General features: G+C 40.5%; 2 protein-coding genes across 2 annotated transcripts; both read right to left on the bottom strand.

The window, feature by feature from the left end:
- Nucleotides 1-462: 462 nt before the first annotated feature.
- LOC104443743 (delta(14)-sterol reductase) lies at nucleotides 463-8,429 on the bottom strand. The gene is made up of 13 exons (XM_010057257.3): nucleotides 8,137-8,429; nucleotides 7,923-8,040; nucleotides 7,755-7,825; nucleotides 7,443-7,499; nucleotides 5,469-5,560; nucleotides 4,835-4,882; nucleotides 4,354-4,474; nucleotides 4,217-4,263; nucleotides 2,677-2,758; nucleotides 1,974-2,050; nucleotides 1,763-1,882; nucleotides 1,060-1,134; nucleotides 463-966 (listed from the first exon to the last, which is right to left on the bottom strand). The coding sequence occupies exons 1-13, from the start codon at nucleotides 8,185-8,187 to the stop codon at nucleotides 813-815; spliced, it is 1,113 nt and encodes a 370-aa protein (XP_010055559.2). The 5' UTR covers nucleotides 8,188-8,429; the 3' UTR covers nucleotides 463-812.
- Nucleotides 8,430-10,874: 2,445 nt separating this feature from the next.
- LOC104443742 (ATP-dependent Clp protease ATP-binding subunit CLPT2, chloroplastic) lies at nucleotides 10,875-13,331 on the bottom strand. The gene is made up of 5 exons (XM_010057256.3): nucleotides 13,055-13,331; nucleotides 12,843-12,881; nucleotides 12,505-12,614; nucleotides 11,912-12,091; nucleotides 10,875-11,338 (listed from the first exon to the last, which is right to left on the bottom strand). The coding sequence occupies exons 1-5, from the start codon at nucleotides 13,255-13,257 to the stop codon at nucleotides 11,184-11,186; spliced, it is 687 nt and encodes a 228-aa protein (XP_010055558.2). The 5' UTR covers nucleotides 13,258-13,331; the 3' UTR covers nucleotides 10,875-11,183.
- Between the last annotated feature and the right edge of the window lie 9,216 nt (nucleotides 13,332-22,547).

The raw sequence follows: 22,547 nt of genomic DNA, 5'->3' as shown, positions 1-22,547 counted from the left end.
GATTTTTTTATTTGAAAGAAAGCATTTTTCATGAGGTCCAAGAAACATTTTCCAATGAGGTCCAAGAACGTTTTTAATTACGCGTATTTCGAGAGTGGGTTGCGGCCACGCCCGCAAGTGTAGAGTAGGAAGAAGAAAATGACATATACCAAATAAAAGAAAACTAATCGTATTCTAGAAAAGTATTTTTCAAAAAAATATTTTCTTAATAATTAAATTTAATAACATTTCTATTTTAAAAAGTAATTTCTATTTGGAAATATTTTTTTTCCAATTCTATTCCTGAAAAAAAGAATTAATTTTTTTTACTTCTTATTTCTATTCCAAATCTATTATCTACCCACTTTTTTATTCCAAGGAAGATAAAAAGTAAGTGCCAATACTAAGCAAATTTCTGTTCCGAAGAATAAAAAAATGATGGTTATCAAACCAACCTTAATAGTGATGGCAAGATGAAAGGACTTCATCGCAAATCAAATGTACTCGACATCACATCACCGGGAAAAAATCGAACCGCAAAAGCATCAGAAAGACCAAATCTGGGCTTTGCCCAGAAAGTTCATCATGGTAAAGAGAACACCACCCTACTAGTACTAGGGTCTCCCAAAATTTCTCTTTTTCAAATAAGAAAAGAACTAAGGAGAAAGTACTATCACCCTCCAAAGAAATTACAACTTGTTAGTTGAAGAAAACAAGTACAGGATACAAATGACCCCTCAATCTCCCACTCCGGTCAAAAAAAATCTCCCACTCTGGATTTTTCTTATGAAAGTAGGACGATCTAACATCACCAGATGAGCTACTGTGTACATCTAATAGAAATAGGGAAATATCCTCCAAGGAACTAGCCTGCAGTATTCCGCCCAAATCTCTCTGTACTTTTCTGCACAACGAGCTTCGTCTCTTCTCTCTCTCCATATCAGCAGAATCAGGAGATAGATTGGGTAGAAATAAGGTACTGGTGAACTGTAAAAGAGAAGTACCACTTCAAAACTGTGATCTACTTAATCTTGGCATGCATGGCAAATCATAACAGAGTTGGGTGAAGTCAAAATTCACCTTAGTCCACAAGGCAAGCTGAAGGACAGTGCCAGCAGCAAGTCGCCAAGGTAGTTACAGTGCCTCGCAATTCCCCTTCAACCATAGGATACATGAAGTCAAAATTGCACAAGTAGCAGGAGAAGCAAAGCAAACTTTATGGTAAACAGAATCAGAGAACATAAGACTCGTAATTTACCACACTTATAGCCTTCTCCAGTTAAGTTTTACCGAAATTACATTCACATTCCCAAAGCATATTGTAGAAGACGACTAAACTACCTTTTTCCCTTTCAATATGAATCTGCCTTACCTGAAAAATCGTGCATCTTCACAGAGATCAATGGAAGTAATTATAAGAAGAAGCAAATTATATTTCTACTAAGCTTCGAAGAAACAGAAAGAATTTACTATCAGTGAGTTCTGTGATGGTACTCTCACAATCGTTTAACTACAGAATATAGAGAAGGTTTGATTTACATAGATGTGAAAACCAGGCTAACAGCATTTTCATTGACATTAAACTGCAAAGGAGCAAGCTGATAAATCCAACAACACAAGTTGAAGCTATTGAGGTAGGTGTGCAAGGCTGCAAGCATATTACATTACATATACTTGGCAGTTCCACTTGTTCATCTTAGACTTGGATTCCATTTTTATGACCTTCATAACACTTACATGAACCATAAGTCACAGCAAGAGTAGGAGAAGACTGTTGTTTTACCAATAACCAGAAGCAAGCAACTTCCCCCCTACAACTTTTGGAGGTTGACCCCATATAAGTGCTTTGGGACTCCTTTTGAACACATGCTTTTGCTTGTTAGCTCCTCGGAACACCATATATCTACGTAGTTTTTTAGGCAAAGGAAACGAATTCTTAGTAAAGGTGGCAGGCAATATTAGGTTCATCAGCAAGAGGACAATATAAAGCCTACCCAATCAGAAATACGAAACAATTAGCAATGGCAGCAGTTGTTGTTAACTCTACGTTATTTCTCAATAGCCACCAACCCTGTATCAGAGATGACAATTACTCATGTAGGCATATAAACATGCCTCAAATATTCTTCAAAACTGCATATGTATCTAATAAATGGTTTCATGTGACCCTTAAAGATGCAATCTCATATTCAAAGCGTACAACTACTAACATAGTGCGATGTGGATACTTAGGGTTGCAATGCTTCAAAGACAATCAATATTGTACAGTAAGGCAACTTTTCTAGTCCTCCTAAGAGAAGTGAACACATAAAACAGATAGATATTGTATGAATTGTCAATAATTCACTGAACACCAAAAGAACAAAAGAATACTAATCACAACATCCAGAAATTTAGAATATGTATGTTTGCTAGGCATGAATGGAGCTTATCATAAAATTAATTAGCTTGCCCATCATGCTGGATAAGCAATGCGCATTAACCATCAATCTAAGCATCAGATTGAGAAAGAAAAAAACTCAGGAGCCACCCATCCCCACAGATAACACAAACAAGGCCCCTCCCCCTCCCTGTGCATAAAGCTGCAAGTACAGAGAAAAATATGGATAGTGTGATAATGTGATAATTGATAGCTAAGGAAAGGGACAGTTATGATGACCAAACGTACTGTATGTTCATCTTCTCTAGATGGCATACCTGAATGCTAAATGTGAAGGGAATCCACACTACATCTCCAAATACCAACATGAAGCCCAATCTCTCGGCAATAATGTCCCACCTAGAAAAGAGACCAAATGATAAAATAGAGTACACACATATGGGATTCTACAGGAATAGGTAAGTGATATTCACCAAAACAACTCGTCCTAAATGAGATTGTTGCAGAGTCTACACATGCATCAATCAATTTAGGTACAAGGAAGCTAATATTTAAATGAGACGCAAGCTCGTGATCTATCAGAGGCATGGATACACTAGAAGACAAAGTTTTAAAGTAGAACCTCTGAGTAGGGTTTAAAAGGAATCTTCTTCAGTAGAACATATAAAATGACAGGTACTGTATCAAAGACTCTAGAGAAGGCTTGTATAAGACCCCCACGAGACATTCCCCCTCCCTTACTCGAAAAGAAGGTCAAATTTTTTCGTCATTCTTTTCAGTAGCTCAATTTTACTTGTCTTGGCTCAAATGTGGAAAAGTGGATCATGAAATTGTTTTGAATGCACTGTAGACTTTCCTATGTTAGATGTTTCACTTGTACAATAGATCTCTCGAGTTTAAATTTTAAATACAAGGCAGCAAACATTTGCCTGGCATCCTCAAGGAAGAGCACTTAGTTGACTGATTGTAATAAAACATGAGATTGCCAATTAGTTGACCACATTTCCTTCTATTATAGCTTCTAGTGTTGTGAGGAGTCTCGCCTGCTGTGCAGCAGTGAATAGAATATGATGCATACAGTTAATGACAAACAATCCTGCAATTAAGTCTTGAAAGTCAATAAATAGAAGACTTTTGTTTCAAAGCTGAAGAAGCACACTCTTTTTTACTAGCAAAATCAGCCCTAGAGTGCTCCAATTACATCTGATAATTCCACAGAGCAGCATCCTTTCTTTCTTTTCTCTCTTTTGGCTAGTGTTTGGAGGTTGTAGGAGAGGGGGACTGGAGGGCAGGGCACGATTACCAACATCAATGCAGTATTATTTGTCACTATAAGAAGGAACCTAAATCTTTCCAACACCCACATTGCTCAGTTAATATTTTTATTTTAAAAGTACTATAATAAGATTCATTCATTGATCTCAGCACAACATACAATAGCAATGTAGGACAAATGAAAACTATGGTTATGATTTCCGGTCAGTCTATTAGGTGTCACCTTTAAAAATTTAGTCAAAATTCCAAGTTAACAGGTTCCATGGCCCAAGCCCAGCATACTAAAGGTTGAAAGAACACATGGCGAAAATGAAGAGATTTTAGAAGCATAACTGTTTGCTAAACTAAAGCAGCCCATATAGCAGGCCAGTTCATAAATGAGCATTGCAGCTTTTCCTAAATGCTCTAAAGAGATGCAGTATTAGCCTAGAGTACAGTTGAGCAGAGTCATAAGTGAAGATAAAAGCTCCTACTTTTAAGCAGCAATGTGGTTTCTTAAAAGAAAAAACCAGGTTTAATGACGCAGAGACAACTTCAGCGTGCACTTAAAGGATTGCAGAGACAGACGAGTTATGCACTTACGTGGAAGTCATATACTCCTCATACACAAAGTAGTCCAGGATATATAACTGTAAAAAAAAAGAAGAAGAACTCTTAGATAAAGGAAGTCGTAAAACTGACTTGGTTAAAAGATGCTAAAGAGATCATTGTAAAATTACCACACAGAATAGTTGATAAAGGATCATTGATAGGCTCAAGTTGCCATCTTGGACACTTCTAGCTAGAACTGACAAATTGATAAGAAGCCATCCCATCATACCTGCTCGTACAAAGAAAAACCTACAGAAGACATATTTTACAAATAAAAGTTAAAACATCTGGTACCAGCGACGCAAAGATCAACAACCATATATATAATGTTAAAGTGAGATTAAATTCAGAGTAAGATCCCCATAAGCACCCATACAGTTTCATGTTATGAAAAAGGATATACTGGTGCAATTAGCAGCCTCTGGACAGTCAAGTGAGAGAACACAGAGGAATGCTGAACCTCACAGACTTATGAAAGGCGACACGTGGTCTGGAAAGCACTAATGATGTGATTATAAGTCAGTCCACACAAGAAATTATGCACATGGACATATACAAGTACTTTAAATATCAGTATAACAATGAATATGACCGGAAAAATTTGCATACTTGAGGTCTATCCCAATAAATTGAGGATTCAGCTGTATTCCAAACCACCTGTAAATTATATCATTAGCAACATCAGATGGTGACCAGTATGCTGTTCAAGGACACATTTCACAGAAGACCAATACAAAACAAGATATTTTCCTCATTAAGAATAACTTTCAGGTGAAGCGATGATGGACACCAGTGCAATTTACCAAGTCATGCAAATAAATGACCATGGACATGAACAAAAGATGAATTTTGTCTTTGTTCATGCAAGATACCAACAGAAAATGGCACCTCAACATCATATTTTCATCTCTGGCAATTGATGTACATATACAATAAAGAAATCAACAGTCCTGAAAGAAATTGTGATGAAAAATTTAGAGAACTGAGCTAGATCACTGGTTTTTAATCCTCGTACTTGTAGAGTATAATCACTAGAAAATGACGACAATTGTTACATATTAGGTGCAAAGAAAGGAGGAATACTTCCTAGAATTTGCCTATCCCTTGTATACTTACAACTTACAAGTGGCAATCATGTTTTTTAGAAGATAAGAATATCATATGGATAGACTTGAGATTAGTAGCATAGAAGGCGAATCAGATTAATTATCAGGCCACAATTTCTGAACTGAAAAACACGTACAAGTCATGAATGAGGTTTCCTGACAGGTGAGGCTTTAGGGAGGAACTGTCACTAGTCGAATTGCACCCAGCAGCGTAGAGTACTAACGTAACCTGGCAACAGGAATCACAAAACATTGTGCAGAGCAAAATGATTAGGAGACAAAAACAGCTATTCCCTCTTTCTTGTCCTGATAAATAGAGCAACATTCTTAGTGTCAACGGGAAGAGAGATTTAAACTGCTAAAATTGCCTTTCAGAAGCAGCATAAGCAAGAAGAAAAGCAGACAATTTCTGTATTGCCATGGTTTAACATCTAAAAGAACAAGACAAGGAAATTCTGGAGTGTAGCTTGAACAATCAATTTATTGACAAACTCAACAATAATGGAAGCTCATATATTTTCTGGCATTGGAGCACTTCCACAAAACAATTAAAACAGCTAGCTTTTGTGCTTTGGTAATTAATGGAGGAGACATCATTAGGACAATTTTTGTATTCTATTTATCGTTTCAAATACAAATTTCATCCAAATCCTTTCATTTGCTTTTAACCTAAAACACGTGTACATGTGTTGACAGAACTCCATTAAAAGTTACAATCAATGGAAACTTATTTTAACTCTAGCTAAATAGTACCCTGCGCATATGTCAGAGAACATCAAAAAAGGTAATTTCCTAGCATTCTTTGGTTCTTTCTTTTCCTAGCATATATCAGAGAACATCAGATTATTTCCTAGTTTCCATTTACGCTGATGATGTAAACATTGCTAGTGAAAATTATCAATACACAAACTCATGGTTGATTATGCAGCTTATTTTACATGATGAGCATCATGTGATACTAAATTACTTTGCTTAAATGGAGGCTCAGCACATACTGATTCATTTCTGGCTCAAACCAACAGTATTGTTGTATTACCAAGAGTCTTCCTTCCCCATATATTTTGCTTGATAAGGTGCTGTGTTGATGCACCCACCAATCTATGAACTTTTGCTGCACAATGGCATGTGCATCACTTAAAAAAGGTGCTCATCATTGTCTAGGATGCCATTTCAAGGAAGAATGCAAGTACCAATCACAAACATATGCTAGCAAATTCAATGTTTTGACACTAAAATACTTTCTATGGTCTTTTTTCTGTACAGCTCTCTTCCCATACATTCTCAACTGAAGCTACCTGATTGGCAATAGTGAAAATGAACAGCCAAGAAGCCTACTTTATTTAACTTAACATGTGTTGATGAGATATGGAGAACCAGCTTCCCCCACATAAAGTTTCTCTCCCGTTCTCCAAAAGAAACTTGATGACTTGGCTTAATCGGTCTTTGAATTGCTAACAAATTGAAACTAATCAAATGTGCTTGATTTCATTTTGTACTATGGTTCAGTCGGTCTTTCAATTATTCTATCTAGCAAGCCCAGACAACCTCTCCTTGATTTCATTTTAAATTTCACGTGAATTACTAACAAATTGAAACTATGCAAAAGTGCTTGCATTGCTGTGATGGACGAGAGGTGAACCATGAAAAAGATTGAGGCGCAAAGGGACCTTTTGACATTCAGTATCATTATTACTTCCATGGAAGAAACGGCCAGAGGTCTTGTCGCAGAAAAGTTCAACAAAAGAAGTATCGACTGTCTCTATAAGCCCTTTATTTTCATTAAAACGAATCGAAAAATTGATTAATGAGAAAGAGCATAAGCATTCTCTTTCTAAGTTTGACATTCACAAAGTTGTTCACGCATATTTATCCTTGTCTCCATTCATACTACTTCATGCACATGCTCTTTACCGGAGAAGAAGTGTATCAGAGAGGAGCATCAGAATGAATACTGGTCCAGGGCCCCATGTCAAGAAGAAACTCTAGGCCTAGAGGAAAGAGTCAGGGAGGGCAGTGGAGATGCACCGACAAGATAACTAAGTGCATTTCCAACCACATCAATATACTCATGCTATCAACAGACAAAAGCAACTGCAATTTCCGCAACTTACAAGAGTGCTGAATGTAAAAGTCATCGACAGCAGCTCAAGTCCCCTTTCTGCTATTATCTGCAAAAATTCGATTAGAGACACGTAAATGCACAAGCACCCCTGTTTCTACCATCATTCATGCCACTTATATATAATGCCCTTCCTCCATATAAATCGGCAGCGCAAGGCGTCCGAGATTTCTCGCAAAATGGCACAGATAGATCCATATCTCAGGCGCTTCAACATCTCGTCTGTTTCAAAAGCTCACTCCGAAAATCTAAAAATCCTAGTTCTAAAGCAACACCAAAGAATGCGCGAGCAATCAGGACATACGGTGGGTCGGAGGAAGTCCATCCAAGCACCGAGGCCGAGCAAAGCGACCAGGAGAAGAAGAGACACCGAACCTGCAGAGACAAACGAGGCCAATGGAGCATCACGAATCTAAGAGAGCACGAGAACCGCGCCTCAGCAAAGAAGAAGAAGAAGAAGAAGCGGACAGACCATTGCAGCGATAGCGGAGCCGAGAGCCGTCCGGCAGCGCCGCGCCGGGGACGACCTTCCCGGGGAGGATCGAGCCGGCGGCGGCCAAGTAAGCGAAGAACGTCCCCAGCAGGACGACCTGCAAAATGGAGGATGAGAAGACGGGATCGGAGGCGGAGGCGGAGGCGGAGGAAAAATGCGAGTGCGGAGGAGAGGAAGAAGAAGGTTTGCTCACGGAGCTCCACGAAGGGATCAGAGCGGGAAGAAGGAGAGCAGCGAGATCCATGGCGGCGTCTTCTCCGTCTCTCTCTGTTTCGTCGGAGAACTGTTCGAGGTAATGAGCCAGCGACCCTCTCGCGACCTCAGGCGAGGGTTCCCGGCGGCCAGATCTGGCTCGCGGCTGAGCGCCGCCCGCCGGCCGAGCTTCGCGGTGGCCAAATCCAAAGAAGAAGGCGATGAACAGTGTTTTCCGAGGGCACAAGGGAAAAAATGATTTTCAGTAATGGCAATATTGGCAAGAAAAAAATTCATTAAACCTCAACGGAACATTCCGAAAAAATGTTAAAAATTCAAAGCAGTCCAAATTTATTTTCAACTTTCAACGTTCCAAATGTTAACATTTAACAAATGAAATCTCAAAAATGCTCATATTTAGCAAATAAAGTCTCAAAAATGTAAACCAAAAAAAATCGTTAAACTTTAACAAATGGATTTTTTTATAAAAACTTTTATAATTTAATAATAAAATTTAACAAAAACTAATAGAGGATTTTGTCACAAGGGTTCAAATTTGTCTTTTTAAGAAAAAAAAATGTTTGGGGTAAATTTGTCCAAGTGTACTAGTTCGGAATTTTAAGAACCAAACCAAACGTTCAATATTTTTTCAAGCCTTTTTAAAATGCCGAACCAACATTCCATCAAAACTTAGTAGAAAGTGTCAAAGCAAAAGTTAGCATAGCCCTTCATTTGTGCTTGTATAGTGTTTAAATTCATCAGCGTAGACAAGCATTGCAGTTCGGTTGGTTTTTGAGCGCAGAAAACCTGCAAAAAAAAAAAATTCAGCATGAGTGTCCACCGTTTAACAGGTGCTCATATATATGACGGGGAATGAGACAGAAATCTTAACGTCCTCGTTCTCCATAACATGAATAACCACTCACCTTTCCCAAGGTGATCATCTAATAATGCAGCTCAAATCTGCAAGGCAGAATCAAAGCGTTAGCAACATATCTACTTGTTTTAGGCTCGTTGTTCTTGAAACTTAGTTTAAACCACAGAGCATTGCCTAATCTGTCCAAATTATAAAGCATCGTTAGGCACTTCCAATGTCCGATGGCGGAGCCGTGGTGGAGGTAACCTTTTATGTTGTTTACTGCAGGGTAACTTATAGAGGAAAAAGATCAGAAACTCAATGAAAGAACAGCATTAGAGAAACGTTTAAGTACCGTTGTTATAGTTTTGCAAGAGATGCAGTCGGAACATCTCCAGCATTGGTAGAAGAGGGACTCATCCGAGACGCACCACTATCCGCGCACATTTGTGTCCACCTTTTTAAGGTGACAAAATAGAGAAATCTCGGACAAGGATTAGATGCATCGACACAGAAATAACCCACCAAATTCCTACTGGGAAGGCAGGTTGCTTGAGGCTCAAAAGACGTATGCATTCCAGCCCTTCTATTGTCAGCAGAAATTGCCTAATAACCAATTTCAGAATCAGTGACTTATAAATTCATTAAAGAGTTCATATCAAAGTTCACAACCTCTTGCTCCTTGATGCCAACATGCATAAAATTGGAAAAAATATTCCACTCAATCGTAACTTTTACTAGATTTGGAGCGACCTTCTTTAGCCATTTCAGGTGGACACTCCCATGATCTCTACGGAGTGTATCAAGAAACCCCCTACCAACATTAAGGAATCGTCATCAGCTATCTTAAACATCATCATGTAGGTTTACACTTTATGATCTTTTGGCTAAAGATTCTTTCTCCTTGAAGATTCTATACCCGTATTCTTTCTGCAAGTTTATCTGAAAATGCGGTATCGGCTTTGCCTCACCGCCTCCCAATCCAACGATTCCAAAGGCCTAGGATTTTCTTCTGTGTATCCCTCTACAGTATAAGATTCTTACACTTTCCCCGTACATTTTCTTGTCAATATCTTCACATAGCTTCATTACTCTTGAATTTGCGCGTGTATACGCTTTTTTCATCCTGCTCTCTAGGCAAATGTAATAACCTTGTTGCATCTTTCTGCACATAAATTTTACAGCATGTGCCATGAAAGGTGAGTTGCAAAATAATAGTTCTTCTTTCGAGCATTACTTTATAAGTTTGCTAAAAGAACCATTCTTTATCACACTCTTTGCGACACAAAGAAATCTTAAGGAAGAGCTTGCGGCCATGAGTACTAAATCTAGAGCCATGGCCACGAGCATGACAGCTCTAGATGTAAAAGTTTTTTTTTTTGGTCAATCATATTCGGTCGAGCCAAAAACTTTCAATCTCAGACTTACTATATTCCTACTTTAACTTTCACGCTTAGATTTTTACTCTACCTCCTTGCAAGGTGTGAGTATCGAAACCCACTTCTGAAACAAAATCTCTTCTCCATGACGTGCGATGGGCATCTTAGTGGTTCTAGATGTAAAAGTTCGGTCGAGCCAAAAACAGAGAAAAGGAAAACGTTTGTCCATGACGGTTCACAAAGGTTCAGCCATGAGTTACAATCATGAAGTTTTTCTTTGTCTTCATTTTCTCCGAGCACGGTAAACTTCCCTTCAGATTTGACCATGCAATGCCGGCAACACTGCTGGTGGCGACAGTGGAGGACGCAATTGACATGAACCAGATGGAGGAGGAAAAGTGAGATGGATGGATATTCTTTGTTTTGTTCATCTATATTCACATCAGTGCATATGCGTTGATCTGCAATTGCTTTACAGTGAAAAGATGTAAGCCACGCCGGCTATTAATATGTCACTCGCAAACCACTCAATTTTTTCTCCATAAAGAGCAGAAACTCAAGTCCCAAAATGAGAGTTGTTCAGAATGCAAGACCTTGGTACAGACATGATGGATCCATCTAATTTTTCAAAGAATCTCAACGTCACAACAATCAAGAAACAAAAATGGTCAAGAAATCATCCGGCCGTGCCAGCCTGTGCGAGGCATTAGGGACTGAACATATTGGGGAGACAAGTTTGAGCGTCCCAACCTACCAAGAAAACCCGGACACCCGCATAAGAATTAAAAAGAGAATCGAGGGGGAGGAAACCCATTAGCCCTCGTATTCTGGTTTGCTAATTTGAGACTCCAGCTCTTTGGCTTTGCTGTCATCGAAACCAAGGGCAGCTAGTATCTTGTGGCCCAGTGAATCCACTTCATACCAGATACCGAGAAGCAAATGGCTCGTCGTGATCTCTCCGCCATCAGCTGCATCAAGAAAGGAATGCAAGAAAGATTAGCTCTAGGCCTATATTTGGACGGGCCAGATGAACAAACAATATAGGTGAATGTGTGGACCTCCAACTATATGTAAAGCAATGAAAGCACTTTCCCAACTTCCAACCAAGAACCACATGAAAACCAGAATTTGACTTCTCTGGGTGTTTGAAACAAATAATATACGTTTAGATTATCACGTAATAGAATTATAACTCGCTCACTGTGCCGGTACTAGTTACAAGTGCAAAATCTATGCCATCTTAAAGCCCTTACACAATGAAGTACAGGCACTTTGCATTTCAGACATTGTAGAAGCTAACATTCAACCCTTTCGCATTAGTGATTCTCTCTATCTGAGATATTTAATTTAAGAGAGTTGTTTCACTATTTTAAAAATAAACTCATAAGAATCAGAAAATGTAATTCATCTCAAACCAATGCAACCTATTGTCATATTCCTCCGATAATCCACAAGAATGCATGGACCTCCAACTACAGCAGAACGCTATCACACAGCAAGTCCTCGAAAAGTGAATACAAGCAAATTGACGGAAAGCATACCAGACTTCAATTTATGATCAACAGCCCAATCAAGTACCCTTTGGCAATCTTCAGTCAGTGGTGGATGCTCAGGGCTGAAAAAATACATGTCACCCTTTGGAATCAACTTCATGGACTCTTCCCGCACCTTGAAAAGTGTAATTCCATTTGCCCGCAAAAGCTTAGCAGCAGAGTTAGTCCCTGCACATCACAACCAAGAAATTATAGTTAGCACAATCCATATCAGTCTAATGATACTCCTCAAATCTTATCAAGACTATATGCTAAGCATGTGAAAACATATGGTATTCGCATAAACAAAATGAGGGTCCTATCAAGGGAGCTTGCATGGTATAAGATAGGCATACAATGCCCCCAATGATTTGCGGAATAAACATCACTGGTGAAGTTGAAACTCCACACTTCAAGTTAACTGGAAAACTTTTCCTGAAATATCACTTCAACAACCAGTTGAAATCATTACATATACGGTAGTGATCCAACATGGCTATGAATATCTCTAAGCAGATAGGCCAACAGACTTCTTCAATGGATAATGAAGCAACAACCAGAAGCAATATGAAAGAGATTCCGAAATGCACAAAGTCAATTACCCTCAATAAGTAATCCCATAAGAAGTGCCTCAGTTCCAGTAGTCGGATACTTCAGCTTCCTCGCCTCGAGTTCACCCATAGCAAACGACTTTATTGCCCTCCTCGACCATCTAATACAAGCAACAACCCAATGAACACTACAGATTCATCTTCACTTATCATAGGCGGAATCGACCAAACACGCAAATGGCATGTTCCAAGGCTCAATCAAGATAATTTTTCCATTCCCAGTTGCCATTCAATCAATGCAGCTCATTCAGAGAACAATTTTCGATAACACTAACCAAGTAACAACAATAAAAAAACACGACTTCATCTAATGTTTCAGCTGAACTCACCTGGGAACATTCTCACCGGAAGAGACCCTCTCCGGCTTTCTGCAAAATCAAGCACAACAGTCCTGAAACAACAACTCAGTCACCTAAAAATGCAATTTTTAAACCAGGAACCAAAATTAAACATCGAAAAAAACCAAACTTTGAACCAGAAATCCTAAAGGGGAGCGAGTGAAGCAATGCCTTCGGGGCGATTGGGGGGGGATTAGACTCACGCGGTCGGGAGGCTGAAGGCGACGGTGGCGATGATCGGGCGCGGCCTCGGCGGTCGACAGGCGAGACCCGCCGAACGGAGCGAGAAGTCGCGCATGCCGAGCCACGCGTTGGGCAATCCGAACGAGCTCGCCAGCCCCGGCCGGTGAGCGGACCGAGCGTGGGCGGTCGACGGCGGGAGCTTGGAGAGAGCGTGAGACGCCATTTCCGAGCGCAGGTCGAAGGCAAAAGCTCGAGAGCTTGCTGGTGAAGTTCGGTGCCGCGCCGTGGATAGAGCGAGAGAAAAGAGGAAAAGCAGATGGAGAAGGAAGAGACGGGACGACGTCGTGACGGTTACGTGGGCTCGGTTATCGTGACTGTGGCCGGCCCAAATGGTTCGGTTCTTTGGGCCATTTGACATATTGAGCCTTGGGCCCATTTTTCTTTGTGTTTGTGTTTGGTGGAGGAGTGACATCTCCTTTCGATGTCTATCCATATCAAGGCCTCCATCGTTCGGACAGGCTTCGACGGAGATTTTCTACGTGTCGGGCCCGAATCTATGTTAGGCCGAATTTGAGAAAATACGAGCCGGCGGGGGCGGGGCTCGCGGTGGTGCCGGCGTAGTTTCCGATTTGTTCTTTGGGATGGGGTGAATTAGGGTAATGCTCTTTAGGTTTGAAGTCGCCGGCCTGTAATGAAACCCCGTCTAGACTCGCCCTTGCTGATCAAAGATTAAATTTGAGTCTGAGCACCTTCGAGAATTGAACTTGAAATTGAGTGAAGCAATTTCGTTGCCTTATATTATGAAGTCGAGCAAACTAGCATCCACGAGTTTTGTCCCGCCGCAATGTCGAGCCGCTTGAACGGTCTTATTCTTACTTCAGCATCTCTCTAGGGAAGCTCAAAGATGACCATTTTTCCAATTGGGAAATTCTTGCATGAATCACAAGATCGTTAACATTTTCACCTAGGGAGATCATTGGGTCCGCTCCCGTTTACTCTAGGTATCCTTCTACTGCACATCAATTCATCTCAAACGCCAACTTCATTCCTATCGACCCACGTCGCTACACCACAACGCCCACTTGCCCAAAAACACAAATCATTGACTTTGATACTATTTGTTGAGAGCTTACAATAATAACTCGACATTTTCACATTTACCTAGGAAGATTGCCGAGAGGGAGTCCTAATCCAAATGTGCCAACATATCTAGTTTGAGTCATTTTCACTCAAAAACTTAAGTCAAGTTTTAGGCCAATATTTGACGCTACTTATCCAATATAGAATTTTCCAATACAATTCACACTTACATTCTAACAAACAATATACCCCCGCATGTTTTTTCACAACACAAGTTTTGTCTTCTTTTTATTTATTCATTTCCTTATCTGACCCTAAAAGATGATAATTCCGGTTTAATGACAATCACTGCACAGAGCAGATCAAGAACAACCTCAAAGTGCAACAAAGTCACCGAGCCAATCTCCTGCGGATCTCACGAAGTACAAAGGACCACACACGACATCAAACAAATCTCTCGATGAATACCACCTCCTCGGTCAGGCGACATCGAACGTGCTGTGTTTCAAACGAAGCGCAGTGTGGACGGTGCGCGCGTTTCGTTGACCTTAGCCGTCTGTCTTCGCATCCCGATGCCAGAAATCAGAGACCGCACGTCGCGATGAGTTACTGGAGAGACAGCCTGGGAAAATGCGGTGTGCGGGGGGGCGAACTACCGCAACCGATTCCGGTCCTGCAGCATTAACTCCCTCCCTCCTCATCACCTAGAAACGTGTGCGCCTGTCCGTTCCCACTAACCCCCACGATTACTGTCTGAAATCCCGGATTTGCGCAAAGCTGTCCGTCGCTCCCAGGCCTGACTCTCCGTTGACTATACCCCTACGCGGATCTTAGTTGGCGCATAGGAATTTCTCATGTAATCTTTTTATGTTTCCACGTACGCCCTCTTTTCGGTACCGCGCATTTCGCGCTGGCATACACTAAGCAACGGATGAACTAACTCGTCGGATAAAATCCACTGTATTTTTCAAGAGGGTGTCTCTGCTGCCTCTCGAAAGATCTAGGGCACGGGACGAGATGACACGACGTGTTTCTAAGCCAAGACATGTGTAGTTACGACGAACATGATGAGCTAACGAGACGGGGAATCTCGCGATTCTAACTTCCGGATCATGTGAGGAGCTGCCGCCATGTGATTAGGCAGGCTGCATATGAACAATGCTCGACCAATGGGAAGGTAAAAGAACCACGAGAAAAGGTGAGGCAGCCTTGAAAAGATTGTCCCTCTTCTCCAAGGAAAAATCATTTCTACATGCAATGATGGTGTCAATCTTTGCACGAGATTTTCCCCCTGATAGGGACGGAATCTTTTTTACCTCCTTAGTTGTCGTGCACAAATCGAATGAACAAAAGTCAACACAAGCGGCATTAGTGGGCACCCTCGAAGCCAAATTAGGTGATCAACGATTTCCCTGCAACGCACCTAATTAGGAGATCTCCGGTGAAACCCAACTTTTTTATGACCCGATCGAAATAATTACGTTGGAGAAAATGCTACCGGCTCGGAAGACAACTCATTATGATAACTAATCAGACGGCAGTCAACGTAAGAACGAGTCTTGTGATTCGAGAGCACCTAAAAAAATTCTCACTCGGGCGACCGAGTTGGTGGGTCGGATTTGATTGCGTTGATTGAAATAGGGAATTTCCGAAAGGTAGACCGTGACGATCGGGAAGCCTGAACGGTCGAACTCAAATGTGAAACGGGGTACGTGCTCTTGGCATGTGGGAAGGTCTCCCCTCCGCCTCCCGGTGAGGGCCCCTTCAGATTTGAGCATTTCGGTCGCTCCCATGTGCTGGTGCAGCTGTTCACGCCGACCATCGTGGGTTTGGAGATCTCGAATCGTGGGTTCACTTCGGTGTTCCTGTTTCTTGACAGAAACAGCAAGTTTTGGAGCTTGCATGTCTTGGATTTCTACACTGACCTAACTCAATTTATTTTACGAAAAAAATTTTTGAGATAAAAAGTTGGAAGAAAGTATTTTCTAATTTATTTTCAAATTTCAGCTAAATACTAGAAAATATTATCATTTTGGAAAATGATTTCCTGAAAAAGTTTCAAGAAAAAGTTTTCTGGATTTTCGGGTTTTAGTTCACAAAAATTAAACTAGTCAAGGAAAATATTTTCAGACAATAGAAAAAAAAAAAAATAAAAAAATTTAAAAAAAAAAAAACAACTTCAAAAGTAGATAAATGTGCCCAAACTAAGCATGTTCTCCTTGCATACACTCATTCTAATCATTTTGCTTTTTTTTTTTTTAAAAAATCAAATTTTTTGTTTTTTTTTTGGCCAATTACCGACGATAGGCCATAGGCAAGCTCGAGCCTCACCAACTAGCCTCGCTGGCCTATGGCAAGCCCAAAACTCATCGATCAAGTAAGGCTCAACCTTGCTGGCCTTAGTCAAGTTCAAGCAAGCCTGTGGCCAATCACTGGCTGTCACCTTAATCAGTGACCGGCTAAGGAAGAAGCATAAAAGAAAATGAAAGAAAACAAAAATAATTAAAAAGTAAAATTTTTTGATAATTTTCTCTGTGATTAGATTTTCCATGCCAAACAACAGAAAATATTTTTCAGCTCATTTTCAAGTTTCAGCCACGGAAATTGGAAGCCTAAATTAAGCACCGTTCGATTAAATAAAATCCATTTGGAGATTGGATCACTGTCATCAAAACCCTTTTTCACCTACAATCGCATCACCCTGTATTAAGTCTCCATAGACGAGAATGATGGGGTTTGAACTTTACTTATTTTCAAATTCCCCGATGATGAAAATATTTTCCATACACAGTCGGGTTTAATCATGCATCCGAAGCGATGGTTAAACTGCTAAATCAAAGCTACAGCCGGGGCACGAAAAAATCATCGCGTCCCATTGACCTCTCGCAAATGAAAAAAGAAACCAACTCATGATGACAATGTTTCCTTAAGCACGTCTTCCTCATATCAAGAAGAATCATCTGCCTTGATCGCATTGCTCGCCAAAGAGCGGCTCTAATCAAAGCCAAACAGTCGCGCTTGTCCCACCAGCATCGCTAGCTCGAAACCCTAGCTCGGCCGGCAGCAGCTGCATCGAGCTTCAATTTACCTATAGAGAACAGTAAAAACTTTATCTTTCTCATTCTAGACAGACGAAGAAAAAGCAGAGGGTAATCTTCGAAAGCTTCATGCCTAATGATTCAGCAGCGAAAGGGATTGTCTGCGTGCGGGGGACGTGGTCCGATCGACACCAGACGTTGTCTTTCTCGATGGGAACCGGAGAGGCCCCCACCGAGATCTCTCGCACCTTTTTTATCTTTTTCCTTCTCCCTTTTTCTTAAAACTCTCGAAAGTTTAAGACGAAATCCTGGAAATGTGGTTGTCGAAAATTCGATTCCGCTGTTACAATTCGGTGGGTTCGGATTGGAGGAGGGGTCGGTATTTGTTGTTGTTCGATTGCTGTTCTTTCTCTTGCTTTGGCCAGTGCCCTTTTCTTGCTTCTATCGTCATGTAGCTGGCGGGGACTTGATGGACCAACCGCCAGCTGAGAGATATTTAATGAGTGAGAATTGAACACGTAAGAAGGAGAAAATAGGATGGTGATTAATCAAAAAAATTGACATTTGTGGCGGCAAAACTCCTTTCGACATGTAATCCTCTCGCTATCTGTAGTTTTCTTTGGTGAGTTCGTTCGTTGGGGGCGGTGGCATGATTGGCTATCATGAGAGTGGAGTGAAAGTGACCCAGAATAAGGAGTCACTGATTTTTTTTAATATAAATATATTATTTATTTATTATCTTTTGGAATTTCCTGCTTGATTTTCAAGATGAACTGAAAATTGCGTGTGTATGCACTGAAAATGATGGCCATCCCTTATTTGATTGAATAAAGGGACCACATTGAAAATTTAGAAATAATTTGAGGACCGTATCAAATAAATTAACCGTTTGAGAATAATATCGTATATTGGGCGAAAATTTCAAAGTTATCAAATTTCGTTTTCCCTCTAGATAATGAGTTCCTCATATATTAAGGAACAATATTTCACTTTAGGCTGTTATACATCTATTCCCATTTACGTATTAGGGAGATATTGATTTGTTATCAAGTATATAACTTTGTACAACAGCACATTGACAAAAAATATTATGATGAAATATATGATGTGGTTCACCAAAAAAAAAAAGGAGAAGAGCGAACGAATACACTTGGTATTTGACGTTGAAAATAAGTATAATTACGGTAGAAAATTAACCTTGTTAGAAGCAATGAAAAGGGCTTACCGAATCATGATGATCATGCAAGAACTTGGACACATCGGTGCCAAAGGAAACCTGGGGATCCTCAGTGCAGGCAGACGTCATTTTTGTTCTATTCCGACGTCATTTTCTCCCCACTGCTATATATTAAGTAGCACGTACGAAAATTTGATGACTGGTATAATTGCGAAATTAAAAAAGATATCCTGCTGGGTAGGTCTACTGAGAAAAATGCTGCGCTGCGAGTGGTCCGCCTCATCGAACCCTCCTCACCTTCCGCAATGAAGGCAACGTGAACTTAAAGCATAAGTATCATAAAGAAGCGCACGAGAAAAAAAACAGAGAGTCGGCAGAAGCTTGATAGCTGAGAGAAACACGTGCATGGATTGAATTCAGAAGTTAGGTCAAGCCAAGTCAAGTCGAATCCATGTAATTCAATGCTCAAATTCGATCGATCTAATCAACGAAGACTCTGTCATCAATCAAGCTCGAGCTCTATTAAACGAGTTTTCAATATGCTTGAACTTGAATTCATTAGTCAATAAATTATACTGAAACTTGAATAAAATTTGTACCGTGAGCTGGCCTAAAACTTGAAATATGAAAATAAAATATAGTCAAAATATATTTGTTTAAAGTTTTTCATCTTATGTGTGCGTATGATTAAGTACATAAAATATGACTACCTAACAATGTACATTGGAGTCAAGTTATTTTTAACCTTAGCTCAATTCTATTAATTACTTAAGTCAAAAAGAATCTTATTTAAACTCAAGCAATTTACTAGCGACGATTACCGACCTATTCACATTTCTATTCACTAGTAAACCCCTATAATCTCGGTAGTCAAATCATATAGGATCAATCCCTTTATCTTATCTCAGTTTAGATCAGTCTAAATAAACATGCCCAGATGTAAGTCATCGATTACTAAAGCTGAACGCCGACGCACAATTCTAAAATAGAACGCCGGCATATGCGTGTCAACATACCTAGTCGATCCGTGAAATGCTTCCTTCGCTCGGAGATGCTTTCCAATGGAATTCATTATACAAAAATTTGGCTAACTTTAGAATGGGAAAATGGCGGGATGATTAGTTGGTAATCCGAGGCAAACATCCATCATCGGAACGCTTATGGAATGAGTAAGTCATGGGTGGGCTAATGAGAAGCGGAGCCGTGAAATGCAAGCCAACCATCGCCTTTACTTCGTACTCACTTCACGTCCGATGTGATGATCTGCTTCACCCACCATGCGCTCGATCGCCCGCATCTACCCCCAATTTTAGCATTAACGAATCTCGAATCTCCAGATCCTCTCGATCCCCACCACCACCACCACCACCACCACCACGGTGCATCGCTTCTCGTCCCCCGAACGTGGCCTCTCAACCGCCGACCCACGTCACACGAACGTGATCGCTTCTTTTCTCGCCTGATGGGAACGATGATTGCGGCCGGTGGTTGAGCACGAGTTGCATCTTCGCTAATTGGGAAAGGCGCTCCCCGTGATCATTTGATAACTAACTAACGGCATTAGAGAATGCGTACTTGGGCAGGCTTATAATCTTGTTCTCACCTTGTAGCTTCCATAAAAAGCACTGGCTAAATATCATTATGGGTGTGCAAAGGAATGGGAGCCGCTTGGAATCGGACTAGACTAACTCAGTTCCAATTTATTTGGTCCAATCCCTTATTTCATATGTGGAACTACCCAAACTTTTAAGAACAATTGAAATCTTAAATCCCTAATCTCACTTTTCAACCATCTCGTTTTCGTCTTTGTGTCTCTCGTCTCAACTATTTAAAGGAACTCTCTTAGTCTATCCATTTCTCGATTATCAACTACCATCAACTCACAGTTGTGCCTTCAACCATTCCTTGTAGACACAACTCACAGCCTCACCTCTTTCTCTTGCTCTTGTTTACTACCATTTGCCGTAAGTTGGAAACCTCGATTACTGCCATTTGCCCTTTTTTGTTTCTTTAATCTACTCATTGTTCGAAGTATCAAGGGGAAAGTATTGTTTACATGTGTAAACTCTTTAGGTTGCATGAACGCTAAAATCTTATCATGAGCTATGTTTGAATTGAATGTTCATGGGTTCATGATTTGTTAGAAAACAAGCTAGTGATCGCGTGAGACTTGGTGGCACCAAATTCATTAATCGTTAGTTCAATTTCCAGATGAGTTAATGAAACAACAAGTGGTTTATGATTTCAATCTTTCGGAATTGATTCTAAGTAAAATGAATCACCTCTAGATCACTCATCGACACAATTTTTTACTTAGATAATAGATCGAATCCTCTCGCAGGATCGAATACTAAACCTAAAACCCCCGTCGTGCCATTACATGCCCGTAGATTTTTTCTGCACCAAGCTCTTCCAACATTTCCCGATGCTCGAGAATTAATCTAATAATATTAAACGAGAGCCGATTGAGGAAACGTAGTGATGCACCGCATACGAAGCAAATACCCCACCGTCGCAATCACGTGTAGTTCGCTTTGACCAAATATCGGTCTCTCTCTCTACCTTTTTTCATCAAACCCAACTTGACGGCCAAGATCTCACTACAGGGGCGGGGCCCACGCGGGGACGCGACGATCGAGACGTGGAATTTTCCCGACGTACAACGAAGATGGAGTAGGTGTGGAAAATACGTAAAGCGGGTCGGAAAATCACGGCCGAATTGAGAATTTGAGAGTGGGATAATAAAATAAAATAAAAGCGAGATCTTCGAATTTTTATGACAAGGGAAATTAACGTGAACAAAATAAATGTTTTGTTTATTGCGACATGTCGGGGGGTGGAGTCACGTTCGGGAGGAAAACATGCCGCGAGTGTCTCGAGGAGCAGGAGCGGCGCCGTACTGTTCATTCATGGTCCTTGTCGAGGACCCGAAGACCCGAATCCGGGCTCGCCCGCCCCGCCCGCACGGGTGTGAACGGGATCCGGAAAGTCGAGCGAATAATACGGTCAAAAAAGGAGGAAAAAAAATAAAAGGGGGAAAAAGGAAAAAAAAAAAAACCCACGTCAAAAGGCCTTTTCTTTTGATTTTTCGACTTTTCTTTTGTTTTCAAGGGAGAAAAAGAAAAACAAAAGAGAGAAACCTGGGACTGAGAGTGGACTGTGGGCCCCAGCTGACAGACGTCCTAGCCGTCGTCCCACGCGTCAGCCCTCCTGGCGCAAGAAGCTTCGGCCGGCTTTAATAAAAGGTAAAAGCCGATTCAAATCAAACGAAAAAAACTGACTAAAACTACTAGATGATGATATAAATAATTTATAGACTTAACCTTAATGTGCAATATAATATTTGAATCATAACTTATTTTGCGATTTCATCCATAAATTTCCAATTAGTTCAAAATAGTATCTAAACTTTTAATATATATTCAATTTAATGTCTAAATTATGTAAAAATATTAACTATTATCTTTAGATAATTTTGGGACTAAGTTGAACATGCAAGAATCACATCAAACTAAATAAAAATTTAAGGGCCAAATTGTACATTGAGTTACTGTTCAAAGATAATATTAAATAAATTAAAAAGTTTATGGATTGCATTATATATTAAATCAAAATTCATAAATCATTTATGTCAATTTTCCCTAAAACTATGACTTAGGGTTACTCCACCCAATTTGTCTTACAAATCTAACTTGAATTGAAAATTTGTACTTGGATGACTCAGAAAATTTCACATGCTTGACATGGGGAAATCAAGCTCCGATGAGGCTCGATCAAAGATCGAGTTGCTCAAATCTTCCCCCAAGTTAACTTTGAACCCTTTCGCCGCCCCCCAAAAAAAAAAAAAAAAACTTAGAACTTTAATATAGGCGAGCTCGACTCGATCCGATTTTTTTTTTTTTTTTTTTGTGTACTTCCGAGGGGTCATAATCATACAGCTCTCGAAGAAAGTTCCTGTCTTTGAAATTTATGTAATTGCACGGCACGCGATGTGCGGGGTACATAAATGCGGATCCAGCTTTCGCTTTTTTCCCCCCGTTCAAAGCGAAAATTGCATTTAGTTATCTCCGAATAAATTCCGGCAACCAACGTAATGGCCACGTCAAAGGCGCGCGTGGGGGTCCACCCTCTCTGGCTTTTCAGCACCTCACGTTCTCAGATCAGATCCGGAGGGGGGGGCCCGGGCCGGGCTGCCCCTGGGGGCTGCACACCCGTGAT

This window comes from Eucalyptus grandis, chromosome 5, assembly GCF_016545825.1.
Source record: "Eucalyptus grandis isolate ANBG69807.140 chromosome 5, ASM1654582v1, whole genome shotgun sequence".
In the NCBI taxonomy this organism is placed as follows: domain Eukaryota; kingdom Viridiplantae; phylum Streptophyta; class Magnoliopsida; order Myrtales; family Myrtaceae; genus Eucalyptus; species Eucalyptus grandis.
The sequence above is the reverse complement of the archived record's forward strand: the minus strand, read 5'-3'. Positions and strand labels throughout refer to the sequence as shown.

Excerpts from the sequence above, each read along its gene's own strand:
- LOC104443743 (XM_010057257.3), bottom strand. The coding sequence starts at position 8,187 with ATGGATCTCGCTGCTCTCCTTCTTCCCGCTCTGATCCCTTCGTGGAGC. Across the intron at positions 4,475-4,834 it reads TTTATTGGGATAGACCTCAA|GTTTTTCTTTGTACGAGCAG; the intron begins GTATGCAAATTT and ends TGTCTTCTGTAG. Across the intron at positions 1,883-1,973 it reads TGTTTCGTATTTCTGATTGG|ATATATGGTGTTCCGAGGAG; the intron begins GTAGGCTTTATA and ends AAAACTACGTAG.
- LOC104443742 (XM_010057256.3), bottom strand. The coding sequence starts at position 13,257 with ATGGCGTCTCACGCTCTCTCCAAGCTCCCGCCGTCGACCGCCCACGCT. Across the intron at positions 12,882-13,054 it reads GCCTTCAGCCTCCCGACCGC|AAAGCCGGAGAGGGTCTCTT; the intron begins GTGAGTCTAATC and ends TTGATTTTGCAG. Across the intron at positions 12,615-12,842 it reads TCCGGTGAGAATGTTCCCAG|ATGGTCGAGGAGGGCAATAA; the intron begins GTGAGTTCAGCT and ends TGCTTGTATTAG.